Below are 19,476 nucleotides of genomic sequence, written 5' to 3'. Positions count from 1 at the left end.
TAGGGGACATGAAATATGTCAATTGGCGTATCCTAATCAAGTGGCTAAACTAATATTACGACAATTACGTACCAACAGAGGAATAGTCATGCCAGTATATAAAAAGCCACATCTTGATTGGGTTGACACTACATGTTACCCAAGAAAATTCGAAATTCTTATCTTTGCTATTTTCACCGGCGAAGATGATCAGTTGACCATTGAACACGTTAATCGATTGATTGCCTAATGTGGAGAGACAGGAACAAATGAATTTTTGAGACTTAGGTTGTTCCCTTTGTCTCTTTCAAAAGCTACCTTTGCTTGGTATATAAATTTAGCTCCTAATTCAATCCATACTTGTGCTGAAATGGAAAGACAATTCCATTCTCAATTTATAGAAAGACACATAAAGTATCAAGTGCTTATTTGGCCAAAGTCTATCAATACGATAATGAATCGATCAATCGCTTTGTTGCTCGATTCGAGAGGGCAAGAAATAGATGCCTTACTTCACTCTTAAAGAAAGAATTCACAAATTTGGCATTTAGTGGATTGAAATTCGCTCTAAGAGAAAAATATGAATGCCAAATTTTTGCTGATTTATTCCAATTGGTAACGATAGTGTCTAAGTATGAACAATTGCTTAAGGACGGAGATAGAGAACCTCATGAAGACTTTATACAAAACGTACCTTATGATGAATTTGGCCAAGATAAAATTCACCAAGAAAAAATCAAATTTATCGATGATAAGGGGGAACATGATGACTCTTGATTATCTAATTTTAAAAAAATGAATGACCGATGAATCATTCAATCCTTTTAAAAGGGGCATTTGTTTGCACAAAAAATGTCCTAGTTTTTGTTATTATCAACATGTGATAAATTGAAGAATAGACAACTTGAAGGAATAGATAAAAATTAGAGTCGACAATCTCAAATGCAACCATAAGAGGAGTAACCATCCACGTCGAGGAGTCGAGGAAACCATCAACATAATGGAGTTGAGGTAACTGTCAAGGTAATGGAGTCGAAGAAATCGTCGATAACCTCTGTTGGTAACATCCCTTTGTAACCTTCACTTGGAACTTCCATTGATAACCTCTATTGTAACGTCTCTTTCTAACCTCTATTTGTAACTTTCCTTTGTAATCTTCATTGAGAATCGTTGATTATAGGCTTTAATTAGTAACATCATACTCTTCGAAGACCCCCACATAAATCAAATAAATTTCTCTTTATCTTTACTTTTTCTATATTGCACTTTATTTTCCTTAGCTATAACTTTCAGATTCGTATTATCAATTAAATTTTGGCATGTCTTTCTATCATAGGTGTTGCGTTGTCGATTAAATTCTAGCATAGCATCATCGCCTTGTCAAGCTTTGTTTTCGATTAAATTCCGATAGGGTTTGACAATATTTGGTTCGCTTATAACAGTTGTACTTTAGCCTTATTGTCGATTAAATTCCGGCACGATTTATGTTTGTATGATTCTCTCTAAAAGGCAAGTTGTTGATCTCTATACTCGCCTAGATAACTCCTATCCGGAATTGGCGTAGAACCCAATCTCCTTCAATTTAAAAGCCGAATAACTACTTTTAGGTGAAAGATATTTCGTTATGGGATAAACTTTGACAAAACACATGAACAACAACAACGTGCATTATAATGTGATGTAGCACAACCAACATTGTAACGATCTAATTGGATTGTTAGGCGGATTTAACTTGGGAACTGGCCCTAACCAGCTTTAACCGATTTGGTGCCCTATTCTACACCTTGGATCCGTTGGTTCTACCCTAAAACTGGCCTTGCAAAAGCTGATCTTCGAGTAGAGCCAGAAACCTAACTAATTTTATCCGTGCCCTGACTCTTTTATGATTTTATCAATCTTGCCGCCTCTCTCTTGTTTCTTTCTCCACAGATTTGATCTTTGTCATCGTGGTTGCTGTTGAGGTGACTCTCTGATGATAACCATTAGCGACCAACCGAAACGGAGATCCAAGAAGTGAGAGGACTGTGCGAGAAGAGAAAGCCATAAGATTTGGCAGTGTGATTCCGAGAGGACTTAGTATTTAACGTGTTTCGTTGCGCTTCCGATGGCTAGGAACGAACCGACCTGTAAGAATGCCCAATCCTTTCGATTGTCATTTGAACCAAAATGAGGACAGACCCAGAATTGCCTGCAATTTTCATTTCGGTTCGGGCAGAGTCTATTCGGGTTTGGAATTTTTGGCACCTCTATATACTAGGGTCCAATCAACCTTGGTTAATAAGACCGATCGGTGAAAATTCCATTGTTTTCAAAATAAAAAATACTTGGTCACCCATTGTGGATCACGCCAAACCATAGGGCAGCAAGAAGGTTTCAGAGGAGCCCACCACCGACACCGAATGCCGGCAGCACACACGCGGGACGTCTACACCTAGGTCACCCCAAGCCAACACCGCTCAAAACAAGTTGACCAAGTGACGAGTCTCCGGCGCACCCATCATCATCGATGGAGTTTTCTTCCTCGACAATGTCGGGTCTTGTCTTTGGTCTGGATCACCAGACGCACTCGCTTTCAACAAGTACGTGGGAGGTTCTCCCTTCGTTAACCGGGCTTGGGCTCGCTTCCCTTCTTCTTCACGGCGAGGCTCTTGGGGTCCATCCTCCATGCCGACCTTTCCTTCCGGACCATTCGACCTATTCAGCAAACACGATGACATTGCCATCGTGACCGTTCATTCTTGAGGACTACACATTTTCCTCTCAAATGAGCCGTTGTTTGTTTAAAAGACACGATTTTTTAACGTTCGATTCTGGCGAATGGTACCTACTCTCCAGGGCTGAAGAGATTTCGCCGAGGCGAGGCCTCGGATCGAGTACCTGACATGCACACCACAAGCAAAGAAGCCCTCTTAGGTTTGTTTCCCAGAGGATCTTTCCATCCTGATGTCTAAAATGCTTTCTCCTTGTGACAAGCCAGATTGACTTCCGAAGAAAAGGATACGATTTTCCCCTCATAAGATGGACACTTTAATATGTCCATATTCTATATTAACCCGATTGGTCTGTAAATTAGTGTAGCAACTTATTATCTCTCCTTTCACGTCTTATCTTCACTGAGTGAATGAAAGAAGCATAACTTCCGATTATATTAATAGAAAACCATGCAAGAAGAGTAACTTGTACCAACTCAAACACGTGGGAAAAAGAAAGACATTTCGAAAACAAGGCAGATTCGAAAGGAATGTGACCTGCCATTAGGGAGAGGAAAATTGAAGTACGGGAGATACTCTAATTCTACTTTCAGAATAATACCTTATTATTCAAGAATACAACATTACTAGGGTTTAAACAAGAACAATTTATACATCTTCCTAACCCTAGGGAACCCACCGCTATAGGGTTTTATTACAATGAAGCAAATATACTAAGTGGAAACCGTAGACTGATATGGGACTCCTACAACATAACATAGTAGCATCTCAATCACTTCGTGACAAACTAGTCGGCCGAATTAATCTTTAGGGACGAGTTTCTCCATGGGAGGGCGTACTTTGCACATCAATTCCAGTGGCACTACTTTTGGCATCGTGACTCCTTTGCCTTCGGTCATGTCAATCTCCCCTTCACTCACTCTTTTCCAATCAAAGCACTGAAGCAGCAAGCCCAACGTTAACCCCATAACCCGCTGAGCTAGGGGTGCGCCGGGGCATGCTCTTCGTCCCAGCCCGAATGGCAAAACTAGCTTCTGGTGCTTTTCGCCATTTCCACCCTCAAATCGCTCCGGCTTGAAGGTCCTGGGGTCCTCCCATAGCTCGGGATCTCTGTGAATGGCCCACGCATTCACCAACACTATAGTGCCACGTGGCACGAGGTAGTCTCCTAGGGTGCAATCAGCTGATGACTCGTGCGGGAGGAGAAGTGGGACCGTTGTGCTTAGGCGTAAGGTCTCGAAGATGATGCATTGAAGGTAAGATAGCTTTGAAACATCGGATTCCTCCATCTGACGATCGTGGCCGACAACGGAATCGATCTCGGCCTGGGCTTTCTCCAACTTGTCTGGGTTGTTCAGTAAATTGGCCATGGCCCATTCTAACGTAAGAGATGACGTGTCTGTTCCTGCCACTAGCATAACCTGCATAGATAAAGTTGTTGTCTAGACTTATCTTGGGAATCCAGATTATGAAACTTCACACTACAATACAAACATTTACACTAGACTATTTGTAGGGTTTTGGACATGAAATCGACTACAGATCCAATTGAAAGTTTTTTCCAGGATTTCTTTTTACTTCAACTAGTTGTAATGCTTGTGGTGTGGGTCCATTGTAATGCTCCAAATTATAGTCGTAGATTTTAGCGTAGCAAGAGTAGAAGAGAGCCGACAAAGCAAGACTTACAATGACGAGCGCTTTTATCATCAAGTCCGGGTAGTTCTCCGGCTGAGACTCTTGCAAATGCAACAGATGACTAATCATACTGTCCGCGAACTCCGGATCGCCCTTCCTTCTCTTGTGCTCGTCAACTAAACCCTGAATGAATGCATTGGCCCTCTTCCCGAGTTCCGCTATCATCTTCTTGAACCCCTTGTGATCGATCCAATTCAATATGGGCAAGAAATCGCTCCCATAACTCGTGCCGCCATTTGCAACAATCTGCTTGATTATCTCCCTGAACTCCCTCGCCTCGGCCTCGTCCACGCTTACGCCTTCCCCATAGTACCGCTTTCCCGAGATCATCCTCATGATGACGTTGAAAGTCAGTTCCGTGAAGAGGGTCTTCAGCTCGACCCGGTGGAAGTCCCCGAACCCATTCCTCGCCAGCCGGAGCATCAGCCGTTCAGCCTCATCCCTCCGGATGCGCGAGAGGATGTTGAGGCGATGCGTGGAGAGGACTTCGATGGTGGCAATCCTTCGGATGTTGCGCCATTCGGCCCCATAGGGCAAGGCGATGAGCGTGCTGTAGTTGTAGGCGAGGTGCTTGGCGATGAACAGCCTGGGGCGGTTGGCGAGCACCACGTCGTTCTTCGTGAAGCACTCCTCGGCCAGCGGCAGCGACGAAACGACCATGACGCGGCGGACCCCGAACCGGAGGGACATGATCGGGCCATACCCGTTGGAGAGGTTGTAGAGGGTCCTGTGTAAGGGGAATTTCAAGAGATGGAGGTGGCCGATGACGGGGAGAGAAGGAGGGCCTGGTGGGAGGTTCTTGGGTTTTCTTCTTAGGAAGGAGTGGAGAATAATTACAAAGAGCAAAGAGACGATGGCCACATAGAGAGTGGCGTCCGCCATTTTCTGTTTTCTTCTGCTTTGTGTTCTGAATTATTTGTGGAGGTTGGTCATTTGCGACAATATATATAAGTATAGATATAAGGGAAATTCTTATTCAAATTTCTTGATTTTTGGTCAAAATTTTTTATTGGAATTCTTAAAGTATGATTTGGCTGCGTCAGACTTCAGTGTCCGTTTTTGCATTGTGAAATTTGACCTTTCCCCAGAACAACGGGTAGCGTAGCAAACTCGACGAGGATTTGTTACCTTAGAAAAGTAAACGAAAAGAAAAAGGACTTGATGGTGATCTTAGGATATGCCACATGCTCGTAATCGTCCGGGGCACCTCTTTGCAACCTCGTACCACGTCCTATAATTTTGGTTTACTTTTATGTATTTCGAACCTATTCGAAATCAGAGAACTATAAAAATCAGGCAGTGGACTAATTGAAATAAAAATACATGCACGGATACTAGAGCGCACATGGCAACACTTCTAGAGTAGAATTTATGCTTCAGAAATCCATTTAGTAGCACAACTTCCGGAGCAAAAATCTGTTTGATTACACAACTTTATTTTTCTATTTTTAGAGCATCTCTTTTTTACTTTAAAAGCAGTTTTAGAGCTACTTGAAGAAGTAAAAAAAAAAAAAATACTTTTCTCCAAAAGTAGAAAAATCTACTTCTGTTTAAAAGCAAAAATAGAAAAATCAATTTCCGGCCGGAAGTTGTTTTCTAGAGCAGAAGTGTTGCCATGCGCATGCTAAAAATTCTTCTTGGGGAAGAAAATAATAAAAATAGCACTAGACAACACTGTATCTTGATAATGTTTCCTCTGCTACCATATTCGACGAAGTCGGGTTGTCTTCCTCAAAGGCAATAACGATAATTTCATGTCTTCATAGTTGGGTAAAGGCATCAAAAGTTTGTCGAGTGTCGATTCTATGGCGACAAAAGTTCGTCGCCTAGGATAAAAAGTGTTGCTAAAGGCGATAAAAAATTCGGGGCCTTTGGTAAATTTTTTGTCGCGTTAGGTTTATTATTTAGGCCATGCATGGAGACCAATATCTCATTTCCATCGCCTTAGACATTCTTCATTGGGTTTTAATGGAACTTGATTAAAATGATTCTTTTCACATTTTGATATATGATAATCAGATTGCAAGTAAAACATTCCGACATAAATTCCTAATTTTACTACATCAGTGTGAACATACCATTTTGTGAACAACGGGAATGTTAATCAATCATGCATTCTACTTAGAGAACCAAATGACAAGCGAAAATTGTTCCGCGCCATGGCTCGAAAAGCTTCGTGCTCCGTCACTATCCAAATTCATCAAAGATCAACCCGCCATCTAAAGCCATTCGTTGTTGATTCGGATTTTTCATCGTAACATGTAAGAGTCATGTCAAATTTCCTCCCATAAGGACTAGTTGGTGCTTGACATCTTCTATGACACAAATGCTTTGTACGTTTCAATAATTTCTCGAAAGCGATCACATTGCGGATGTCGTCATTGAGTACGTTCTGTGGCGCTTGATACGCTTTGTGTGTTTTCTTTCCTTTTCTCCCCGGATTGGGCCGCCTCTTTCCGCTCGTCCTTATTGGAAACAGCCCTACGCTGGGAAAAATTTCTGTCAAAATATTCACACCAAAAAGAAGAAGAAGAAGCTATTAGCCAAAAGAGATGTTAGAATATATTTCAAATATTCAATATGGGCTTTATTAATTGTTATTGTAAATATAAATTTGGTCTAATAAAGATAGATAAATCCTAATTCAAATTTGATATGAGACTGGATAAGTATGAGCCGAGATAAGCTTTATCTATAATGAGAGGATAAGGTTTCAATCTCTATAAATAGAGCTCAAGTCCCTCCTCTAAACCCTAATGTCCACACAACCTCACATCAAGAGTCATCAGTAACGATTCGTGAGGGGCCATCTCATTGAAGCCGGTGTTAAAGGGGGTTCATAGAGGAGAAGCTCTTGAGCAACGGATCGTCGCAAATTCCGCATTAAGAACGATGGATCCGAAACAAGGTGCGTCAATGCTTTAACTTTATGAATCTATGAATCGTGTATCTAAACGTAATTATCTTGGATCGTTGCATAAGGGTATAAATCGCAGCTTACATGTGGTATCGGAGCCTACGCGTATTAGATCTCGAATCACAATTTTGATTACCTTTTGGAATTTTTTATTCGGATTCAAGAACGCCTTCAACGGTTTACTCGGCAATTTTTATTCTACTTCTTCTTGAAGCACTGTGCGGACGTCAGTGAGAAAACTAAAAAAAAAAAGAAAAAAAAAGAAAGGGAAACTGAGGCTCACGTTTTTTGACATCTCCATATTGTGGTGGGCCAAGGAGTATTCAGTAAAGTTTTTCTTTTTCTTGGTTTTTTCTGAAACATGAATCCGTATAAGTGGGACATGGAAACAAGGACATGGTGCAGGCTATTGTTTTCTTTCTTTCTCTGAACAAGTCTGCACAAGTCAAACTTTGACTTTTGCTATATATGAAGGGGTTCTTTATTGACTCAAGAATCCTCTTCTTTTTGACGTTTTCCGCACGCTAAATACGAAACAAGTGGGCATGGTGCAACTAATTCTATTTTCTCAAGCTTATCTTTTGATATAATCAAAGTCTGCACAAACTAGACTTCTTTTCATAGCAAAAGTGTGGTATTGCGTCGGAAAATTTTCTTTCGGCCACGAAACACAAACTATATATATTCAAAAAGTATGGAGCACGCCAGTTATCCCCATGCATGCTAGACTCGAGCCCGCACGTGCTCGACACGTGCAGGCCGATGTCACATGACGTCGCTTCAGTCCGGGTAGACACGCTCCGATTTGATGACCCAACCCGACTCGTGATCCCGACCTAAATCGGTTGATCGTTGACTCGTGCCTCTCGATCGAACCGGTCGTTGACCGGTCAGACCGAGTTTGCGTGACCTAGTTCGCCGGTTTGGTCAAGGGATAGCGGTTAGATCGGGCAAATCGCTCGGATTGGTTTTCGGGACCGGCTGATACTCGAACACGTGCTGCGCAAGTGTAAGTGCGTGGGGTAACGCACAAGAGCTTTGAGACGCATGAGCGCTTTGTTCGTGGTATTTTAGGTATTGGCGTGCTCGTATGCTTATGCTCTACCATGTGGTATATTTATTTTACATGTATATAGATTAACATGTACTGTTGAGTGAATTAGCACGGCATGTAATTTTGTAAATAATTGCCCCTAGTTTCTGAAATTATATGCATACGGTAATGTGAAATATAAAGTTTATATCCCAAACTCAGAAAAATCTAATTGGGTTGTGACTGCCAAAGTGGCACACTTGATTGGATTTAATAAATAATGGTTTATAAAGTATTGTGTTGTTGCTGGTATTAGGGATTACGTCCTAAGGATGGTTGATCCGCAATCAAAGCTTAGGGCCCTTAATGTACCCATCCCCGATGCTTGTATTGTGCATCTTGCACTCAACTCTCTTCCACCTGAATTTGGCATCATCCAAACATAGTACAATACCGCCGATCAACCATGGACAATCAATGACTTGATTGCAAGGGTAGTGTCAGAGGAGACTAAGCTGAAGAAAAGTAAAGCATATATTGCTATGTACGCTGCTTCTAGTTCCGGTGTCAAAAAGGGTAGGGGACACAAAAATCGTGCTCACAAAGAAACTCATTCATCTGCTGGTGCATCTAACAACTTGGGTTCAAAGAAGCCGACCTTTAAAAGGGACGGTAAAGCTGGTAAGGATTGTCTCTGTTTCTTCTATAAGAAGGGAGGACACGTAAAGAAAGACTGCGCTAAGTATAAAAATTGGTTGTCTAAGCGTGAGCCCAAAGGTAATGATTCTTTGGCACCGGTTTGTGAATCTAATTTGTCAGAAGCCCCATCTTGGTCGTGGTGGCTAGATAGCGGTGCAACTAATCATGTTGCGTTTACCATACAGGGATTCATAAACCGGAGGAAGCCAAATAAGGAAGAATCAAAGTTCATCGTAGGAAATAACAAGAAAGCCGACGTCGAGTTCGTGGGAGATGTCATTTTAATTCTAGATTCTGGTTTTAATTTGATGTTAAGGAACACATTTTATGTACCTTCCTTTAGACGGAATTTAATTTCCGTATCAAGTTTGGACATGTGTGGTTACTCTTTTGAGATTTCAAACAATGCAATTTCTATTTCTTTTAATTCAAATAAAGTTGGGTATTGCATTATGTCCAATGGATTGTACAGATTATGTTTGTCTCCCAATGAAATATACGTCGCTTATACAAACGAAAGTGTTGTTTCTAAAAGACCTCTACCAAATGAACAGTCTTACGCATTATGGCATAAACGTCTTGGTCACATCTCTAAGGAAAGAGTGGAAAGACTAATAAAGGCGTACATTCTGCCCACTCTCAAAAGTGATCTAGACGCATGCGTAGATCGATGTAGAGGTAAGATGACTAAAATAAAGAAGAAAACTGCAGTCCGTAGTTCTCATTTATTAGAGATCATCCATACGGATATAAGTAGACCCTATACAGCAACATTGTGTAGAAATTTTTATTTCATCACATTTATAGATGATTATTCCCGATATGGTTATCCGTACTTGATTAAGGAAAAGTCCGAATCTCTTGAGAAGTTCAAGATTTTCCGGATCGAAGTCGAGAAACAGCTAGGAAAAATCATAAAAATTGTTAGATCCGACCGCGGAGGTGAGTATTATGGACGACATGGCGATGCTAGACAGCTTAAAGGGCCATTCGCCAAGTACTTAGAGGATTCTAGGATTGTGGCTCGGTTTACTATGCCCTAGAGTCCTAAACAGAACGGTGTAGCAGAAAGGCGTAATCGTACACTTATGGATATGGTGAGATGTATGATTAGCGGAACTAATTTACCTGGTTTTTTGTGAAGTGAAGCTTTGAAAACATCGCTTTATATTTTGAATCGTGTTCCTACGAAATCTGCGCCTCTTACTCATTTCCAATTATGGACTGGACGGAAACCTAGCTTGAACCACCCGAAAGTTTGGGGATGCCCTGCAGAAGTAAAATTGTATAATCCAACTTTGAGCAAGTTGGACTCCAAGACCATTCGATGTTATTTCGTGTCTTATCCAGATCATTCAAAGGGATATCGATTTTATAATCCCAATGGAGGAATGAGAATTGTAGATTCACAGACAGCGAAGTTTCTAGAGCTTGATGTGGCAGAAAAAGGTGATTGTTCGCAGACTATTGAAGATAATGGTACGGTGACTACTTATATGTCGTTTTCTATACCTAAGCAGACAATTGTGGAAGCTCCTACTCCACAAACCGAACCCGTTGAGGCTCAAGAACCTGTTGCTGAAGCGCTTCCTGATGAAATTCCTCAAGCCTTTCAAGAACAGAATGAGGTTGAAGATACTCCTCTAAAGAGGTCTGTTAGACAAAGACGATCAGCTATACCGCCGGACTACATAGTTTATTTAGGTGAGCAAGATTATGATATCGGTTGTGTTGTTGATCTAGTGACTTATGTAGAAGCTATTTCTTGTCCTCGGTCCGATTTATGGTTAGATGCGATGAAAGATGAGATGTTGTCTATGAAACATAATGGTGTTTGGGAGCTTGTTGAATTACTCGAAGGATATAAACCCGTCGGTTGTAAGTGGATGTTCAAGACTAAGAAAGACTCCACAGGAAAGATTGAAAAATTTAAAGCCGGATTAGTAGCTAAGGGATTCACTCAAAGAGAATGAGTAGATTATGAGGCAACTTTTTCTCCCGTTTCTTCTAAAGACTCATTTAGAGTAATCATGGCTTTAGTAGCTCATTTTGATATGGAGCTTCACCAAATGGATATTAAAACTGCTTTTCTGAATGGAGACCTTGATGAACAAGTTTATATGGCACAACCCGAAGGTTTTGTAGCGGATGATACAGGTAATCTAGTTTGTAGATTGAAAAAGTCCATCTATGGTTTGAAGCAAGCTTCTAGACGATGATACTTGAAGTTTCATAGTGTTGTTACTTCTTTTGGGTTCATTGAAAACAAGTTAGATCGGTGTATTTACTATAAGGTCGGTGAGAGGAAATTTATTTTTCTCGTTCTTTATGTTGATGATGTCTTGCTTGCTAGCACAGACATTGAATTACTGCATGAGACAAAGAGAATGTTGTCACAAAACTTTGATATGAAGGATCTTGGAGAAGCGTCGTTTGTCCTTGGTATTGAGATCCATAGGGATTGTTCTCGTCGCATATTAGGCTTATCTCGTAGGGCATATATTGATCATATTTTGGAGAGATTCAATATGCAACAGTGCAAATCAGGAATTGCTCCTGTCTGCAAAGGTGATAAATTGAGTCTTTCACAATGCCCTCATTCAGATATTGAGAAAGCATAGATGAAGAATGTACCTTATGCTAGTGCACTTGGTAGTATCATGTATGCATAGGTTTGTACTAGACCGGACATTGTTTTTGCAACAGGACTTCTAGGCAGATATTAGTCAAATCCAGGACACGATCACCGGGTTGTTGTCAAGAAGGTTTTAAGGTACTTAAAGAGGACCAGAGACTATATGCTCATTTATAGATATGTTCGGAACTTGCAGCTAATAGGGTATTCAGATTCGGATTATGCTGGTTGTCGGGATGACAAGAAGTCGACAACGGGGTACGTTTTTATGTTAGCGGGTGGTGCAGTATCATGGAAAAGTAAGAAACGGAAAACGATATCATCCTCTACTATGCAAGTGGAGTTTATAGCATGCTTTTCAACCGCTACTCAGGCTATTTGGCTCCGGAATCTCATTAGGGAGTTAACCATGTTTGATTTTGTTGATAGACCCATACGGTTGTATTGTGACAATAACTCCGCGGTGTTGTTCATTAACAACAACAGAGGTCTCAAGGGGTCTAAGCATATGGAGGTCAAGTTTTTTACCATAAAGGAATCCGTACAGAATGGTGACATTGCAGAAGAGCATATTACTACAGATGCTATGATTGCTGATCCACTAACTAAAGGTCTACGTCCTTGCGTATTTGAACGACATGTTGTCGGCATGGGCTTAGAAGCATCGTGGGATGCCATTGTTTAGTGGGGGCTTTCTATTTTTGCTCTAATAAAGTTTGCATTTGTATTATGTTACTTTTAGTAACGGTTTTGATATGTATTGATTCTTTTACATTCAATTGAGTATTTATGAATGTGTTATTGAATGCATATCCGTTAAAATCTCAAGGTATTGTGTACACCTTGAGTAATGGTCAGGGCATTTATTTTTGGCCATGTTCATATGTCTTGTTACACATAAAGTATAGTTAACTATAAAGGTCAGATATATGTGGGTTCGTTGGAACCATAAGAATGTTCTCTTGTGACACATCGGGTTTTGTGACACATAAAGTAAGAGAATGGTGATCGATAAAGAGGATAACATAGAAGGTGTCTCTTTTGAGATGTTATCCGTTTGCCATACTACCATATCAAATCCATATCGAGAAAGTTAAGAGCATTTGTGACCATGGATGGCTTTGTGTCTTTTGATGCGATTCTTGCTATGATTCGGTGCTTAAGACTTTATGGGATCGGATTGACTATTAGGAATTATCTCTAGACCAATATAAAGATGCGCGTATCAAGACAAGTTCAATTAATCTAGCCCAAGTGGGAGAATGTTAGAATATATTTCAAATATTCAATATGGGCTTTATTAATTGTTATTGTAAATATAAATTTGGTCTAATAAAGATAGATAAATCCTAATTCAAATTTGATATGGGACTGGATAAGTATAGGCCGAGATAAGCTTTATCTATAATGAGAGGATAAGGTTTCAATCTCTATAAATAGAGCTCAAGTCCCTCCTCTAAACCCTAATGTCCACACAACCTCACATCAAGAGTCGTCAAGAACGATACGTGAGGGGCCGTCTCATTGAAGCCAGTGTTAAAGCGGGTTCATAAAGGAGAAGCTCTTGAGCAACGGATCGTCGCAAATTCCACATCAAGAGCGATGGATCCGAAACAAGGTACGTCAATGCTTCAACTTTATGAATCTATTATTCGTGTATCTAAACGTGATTATCTTGGATCGTTGCATAAGGGTATAAATCGCAACTTACACTTTTATCCATTATACTATAGAATGATGTTAGATCGCTAAAATTAACACACAAAAAAGGTATATTAAGTAATATATTATGTTTTTATTTAAGTGTTAATATAACCCATTATTTAATAGTCTGCTCATAGTCTATTATTCTATGATAATCGCGTTTAGATACACGAATCATAGATTCATAAAGTTAAAGCATTGGCGTACCTTGTTTTGGATCCATCGTTCTTGATGCGGAATTTGCGACGATCCGTTACTCAAGAGCTTCTCCTCTATGAACCCCCTTTAACACCGGCTTCAATGAGACGACCCCTCACATATCGTTATCGACGACTCCCGATGTGAGGTTTTGTGGACATTAGGGTTTAGAAGAGGGACTTGAGCTTTATTTTTAGAGATTGAAAACTTTATCCTCTCATTATAGATAAAGCTTATCTCGGCCCATACTTATTCAATCCCATATCAAATTTGAATTAGGATTTATCTATCTTTATTAGACCAAATTTATATTTACAATAACAATTAATAAAGCCCATATTGAATATTTGAAATATATTCTAACATTCTCCCACTTGGGCTAGATTAATTGAACTTGTACCGATACGCGCATCTTTATATTGGTCTAGAGATAATTCCTAATAGTCAATCCGATCCCATAAAGTCTTAAGCACCGAATCATAGCAAGAATCGCATCAAAAGACACAAAGCCATCCATGGTCACAAATGCTCTTAACTTTACCGATATGGATTTGATATGGTAGTATGGCAAACGGATAACATCTCAAAAGAGACACCTTATATGTTATCCTCTTTATCAGCCACCATTCTCTTACTTTATGTGTCACAAAACCCGATGTGTCACAAGAGAACATCCTTATGGTTCCAACGAACCCACATATATCCGACCTTTATAGTTAACTATACTTTATGTGTAACAAGACATATGAACATGGCCAAAAATAAATGCCCCAGCCATTACTCAAGGTGTACACAATACCTTGAGATTTTAACAAATATGCATTCAATAACACATTCATAAATACTCAATTGAATGTAAAAGAATCAATACATATCAAAACCGTTACTAAAAGTAACATAATACAAATGCAAACTTTATTAGAGCAAAAATAGAAAGCCCCCACTAAACAATGGCATCCCACGATGCTTCTAAGCCCATGCTAACAACATGTCGTTCAAATACGCAAGGACGTAGACCTTTAGTTAGTGGATCAACAATCATAGCATCTGTAGTAATATGCTCTACCGCAATGTCACCATTCCGTATGCATTCCTTTATGGTAAAAAACTTGACCTCCATATGCTTAGACCCCTTGAGACCTCCGTTGTTGTTAATGAACAACACCGCAGAGTTATTGTCACAATACAACCGTATGGGTCTATCAACAAAATCAAACACGGCCAACTCCGTAATGAGATTCCGGAGCCAAATAGCCTAAGTAGCAGCTGAAAAGCATGCTATAAACTCCGCTTGTATAGTAGAGGATGAAATCATTTTCCGTTTCTCACTTTTCCATGATATCGCACCACTTACTAGCATAAAGATGTACCCCGTTGTCGACTTCTTGTCATCCCGACAACCAAGATAATCTGAATCTGAATACCCTATTAGCTGCAAGTTTTGAACATGTCTATAAAATAGCATATAGTCTCCGGTCCTCTTTAAGTACCTCAAAACCTTCTTGGTAGCAACCCGGTGATTGTGTCCTGGATTTGATCGATATCTACCTAGAAGTCCAATTGCAAAAGCAATGTCCGGTCTAGTATAAACCTGTGTATACATGATACTACCAAGTGCACTAGCATAAGGTACATTCTTCATCCGTGCTTTCTCAATATCTGAATGAGGACACCGTGAAAGACTCAATTTATCACCTTTGCGTACATGAGCAATTCCTGGTTTGCACCGTTGCATATTGAATCTCTCCAAAATACGATCAATATATGCCCTCCGAGATAAGCCTAATATACGACGAGAACGATCCCTATGGATCTCAATTCCAAGGACAAAAGACGCTTCTCCAAGATCCTTCATATCAAAGTTCCGTGACAACATTCTCTTTGGCTCATGCAATAATTCAATGTCAGTGCTAGCAAGCAAGATGTCATCAACATAGAGAACGAGAAAAATAAATTTCCTCCCAACGATCTTGCAAGAAATACACTGATCTAACTTGTTCTCAGTGAACCCAAAAGAAGTAACAACACTATGGAACTTCAAGTACCACTGTCTAAAAGCTTGCTTCAAACCATAGATGGACTTTTTCAATCTACAAACAAGATTACATGTATCATCTCGTACAAAACCTTCGGGTTGTGCCATATAAACTTGTTCATCAAGGTCTCCATTCGAAAAGCAGCTTTTAACGTCCATTTGGTGAAGCTCCATATCAAAATGAGCTACTAAAGTCATGATTACTCTAAATGAGTCTTTAGAAGAGACTGGAGAAAAAGTTGTTTCATAATCTACTCCTTCTCTCCGAGTGAATCCCTTAGCTACCAATATGGCTTTAAATTTTTCAATCTTTCCCGTGGAGTCTTTCTTGGTCTTAAACACCCATTTACAACCGACAGGTTTATATCCTTCAGGTAATTCAACAAGCTCCCAAACACCATTGCATTTCATGGACAACATCTCATCTTTCATCGCATCCATCCATAAATCAGACCGAGGACAAGAAATAGCTTCTGCATAAGTCACCGGATCAACAACACAACCGATATCATAATCCCGCTCACCTAAATAAACTATGTAGTCCGGTGGTATAGCTGATCGTCTTTGTTTAACGTATCTCCTTAGAGGAGCATCTTCAACCTCATTCCGTTCTTGAGAGGCTTGAGGAATTTCATCGAGAACCGCTTCAGCAATGTGTTCTTGAGCCTCAATAGGTTCGGTTTGTGGAGTAGGAGCTTCCACAATTGTCCGCATAGGTATAGAAAACGACATAGAAGTAGTCACCGTACCATTATCTTCAATAGTCTGCGAACAATTACCTTTTTCCGCCACATCAAGCTCTAGAAACTTCGATGTCTGTGAATCTACAATTCTCATTCCTCCATTGAGATTATAAAATCGATATCCCTTTGAATGATTTGGATAAGACGCGAAATAACATCGAGTGGTCTTAGAGTCCAACTTGCTCAAAGTTGGATTATACAATTTTACTTATGCAGGGCATCCCCAAACTTTCAGATGGTTCAAGCTAGGTTTCTGTCCGGTCCATAACCGGAAAGGAGTAAGAGGCGCAGATTTCGTAGGAACACGATTCAAAATATAAAGCGTTGTTTTCAAAACTTCACCCCACAAAAAACCAGGTAAATTAGTTCCGCTAATCATACATCTCACCATATCCATAAGTGTACGATTACGCCTTTTCGCTATACCGTTCTGTTCAGGACTACCAGGCATAGTAAACCGAGCCACAATCCCAGCATCCTCTAAGTACTTGGCGAATAGCCCTTTAAGTTGTCCAAGATCGCCATGTCGTCCATAATACTCACCTCCGCGGTCAAATCTAACAATTTTTATGACTTTTCCCAATTGTTTCTCGACTTCAGTCCGGAAAATCTTGAACTTGTCAAGAAATTCAGACTTTTCCTTAATCAAGTACATATAACCATATCGGGAATAATCATCTATAAATGTGATGAAATAAAAATTTCTACACAATGTTGCTGTATAGGGTCAACTTATATATGTATGAATGATCTCTAATAAATGAGAACTACGGACTGCAGTTTTCTTCTTTATTTTAGTCATCTTACCTCTACAGCAGCCTACACATGCGTCTAGATCACTTTTGAGAGTGGGCAAAATGTCCGCCTTTATTAGTCTTTCCACTCTTTCCTTAGAGATGTGTCCCAGACGTTTATGCCATAATGCATAAGACTATTCCTTAGGTAGAGGTCTTTTAGAAACAACACTTTCGGCCGTATAAGCGACGTATATTTCGTTGGGAGACAAACATAATTTGTACAATCCATTGGACATAGTGCAATACCTAACTTTATTTGAATTAAAAGAAATAGAAATTTCATTGTTTGAAATCTCAAAAGAGTAACCACACATGTCCAAACTTGATACGGAAATTAAATTCCGTCTAAAGGAAGGTACATAAAATATGTTCCTTAACATCAAATTAAAACCAGAATCTAGAATTAAAATGACATCTCCCACGAACTCGATGTCGCCTTTATCGTTGTTTCCTACGGTGAGCTTTGATTCTTCCTTATTTGGCTTCCTCCGGTTTATGAATCCCCGTATGGTAAACGCAACATGATTAGTTGCACCGCTATCTAGCCACCACGACCAAGATGGGGCTTCTGACATATTAGATTCACAAACCAGTGCCAAAGAATTATTACCTTTAGGCTCACGCTTAGATAACCAATTTTTATACTTAGCGCAGTCTTTCTTTACGTGTCCTCCCTTCTTACAGGAGAAACAGAGACCATCCTTACTAGCTTTACCGTCTCTTTTAAAGGTCGGCTTCTTTGAACCCAAGTTGTCGATGCACCAGCGAGATGAATGAGTTTCTTTGTGAGCACGATTTTTGTGTCCCCTACCCTTTTTGACACCGTAACTAGAAGCAGCGTACATAGCAATATATGCTTTACTTTTCTTCAGCTTAGTCTCCTCTGACATTACTCTTGCAATCAAATCATTGATTGTCCATGGTTGATTGGCGGTATTGTACTGTGTTTGGATGATGTCAAATTCAGGTGGAAGAGAGTTGAGTGCAAGATGCACAATACAAGCATCGTGGATGGGTACATTAAGGGCCCTAAGCTTTGATTGCAGATCAACCATCCTTAGGACGTAATCCCTAACACCAGCAGAACCATCATACTTCAAACCGAATAATCCCGACATATGTGTGTTTACTTCAACATTAAGCGAGTCACGATTTCTAGCCACCAAGGCCTCCATCATCCGCCTAGCAGTGATGTTAGCATCAAAATCACTTCTAAGATGTTCCCGTATGGATCGCTTCATCGACAGTAAGCAAATTCTATTGCTCTTTTCCCAAGTAGCAAATTGTGTCTTTTGGGCATTTGTACTAGCATCGGTGGCAGCTATCGGTCTATCCTCATTGAGAGCAACATGAACATCCGCTAGTTCCATACCAAACAGAAAATCCTCTCTCCACTTCTTAAAATTAGAATCGGTATGAATCTCAATAGTTATGGAGTTGCCGTTCACGTAAAAGGTGACTGAAAAAATCAATATTTATAATTAGCATAATATGAAAATTTACCTTGAGAGTTACATACATCATCATATAATCACCTTTGGGCAGAAGACATGATATGCGGTTGTATACTCTCCGCATTACATCGGCCATGAGAATTTATTCTAATCTTCGTTAATCACCACCTTTGGGTGTATGAAATCACTTAGACCAACCAATTCTCAACCACATGCTGTATATGCAACTCTCCATGCAACAACACGCAATTACCTCCTTTGGGAGTATAACTATGCATTAAAGCATGAGACATCCCAATACTTTATAAACTGTTATTTATTAAATCCAGTCAAGTGTGCCACTTTGGCAATCACAACCCAATTAGATTTTTCTGAGTTTGGGATATAAACTTTATATTTCACATTAACCGTATGTATGTAATTTCAGAAACTAGGGGCAATTATTCACAAAATTACATGTCGTGCTAATTCATTCAACAAGACATGTTAATCTTATACATGTAAAATAAATATACCACATGGTAGAGCATAAGCATACGAGCACGCCGATACCTAAAATACCTCGAACAAAGCGCTCATGCGTCTCAAAGCTTTTGTGCGTTACCCCACGCGCTAACACATGCGCAGCACGTGTTCGAGTATCAGCCGGTCCTGAAAACCAATCCGATCGATTTTCCCGATCTAACCGCTATTCCTTGACCAAACCGGCGAACTAGGTAACGCAAACTCGGTCTGACCGGTCAACGACCGGTTTGACCGAGAGGCACGAGTCAACAATCAACCGATTTAGGTCGGGATCACGAGTCGGGTCGGGTCATCGAATCTGAGCGGGTCTACCCGGACTGAAGCAACGTCATGTGACGTCAACTTGCACGT

General features: G+C 40.2%; 1 protein-coding gene across 1 annotated transcript; it reads right to left on the bottom strand.

Annotated features, from left to right (window-relative positions):
* Positions 1-3,384: 3,384 nt before the first annotated feature.
* LOC115742150 (cytochrome P450 81E8-like) lies at positions 3,385-5,267 on the bottom strand. Its single transcript, XM_030676274.2, has 2 exons — positions 4,377-5,267; positions 3,385-4,111 (listed from the first exon to the last, which is right to left on the bottom strand). Exons 1-2 carry the CDS (start codon positions 5,265-5,267, stop codon positions 3,491-3,493), a joined length of 1,512 nt encoding a protein of 503 aa, XP_030532134.1. The 3' UTR covers positions 3,385-3,490.
* Positions 5,268-19,476: the final 14,209 nt, after the last annotated feature.

Source organism: Rhodamnia argentea, chromosome 11 (genome assembly GCF_020921035.1).
Source record: "Rhodamnia argentea isolate NSW1041297 chromosome 11, ASM2092103v1, whole genome shotgun sequence".
NCBI classification, from domain to species: Eukaryota; Viridiplantae; Streptophyta; class Magnoliopsida; order Myrtales; family Myrtaceae; genus Rhodamnia; species Rhodamnia argentea.
This window is presented reverse-complemented; position numbering and strand designations above follow the sequence as displayed.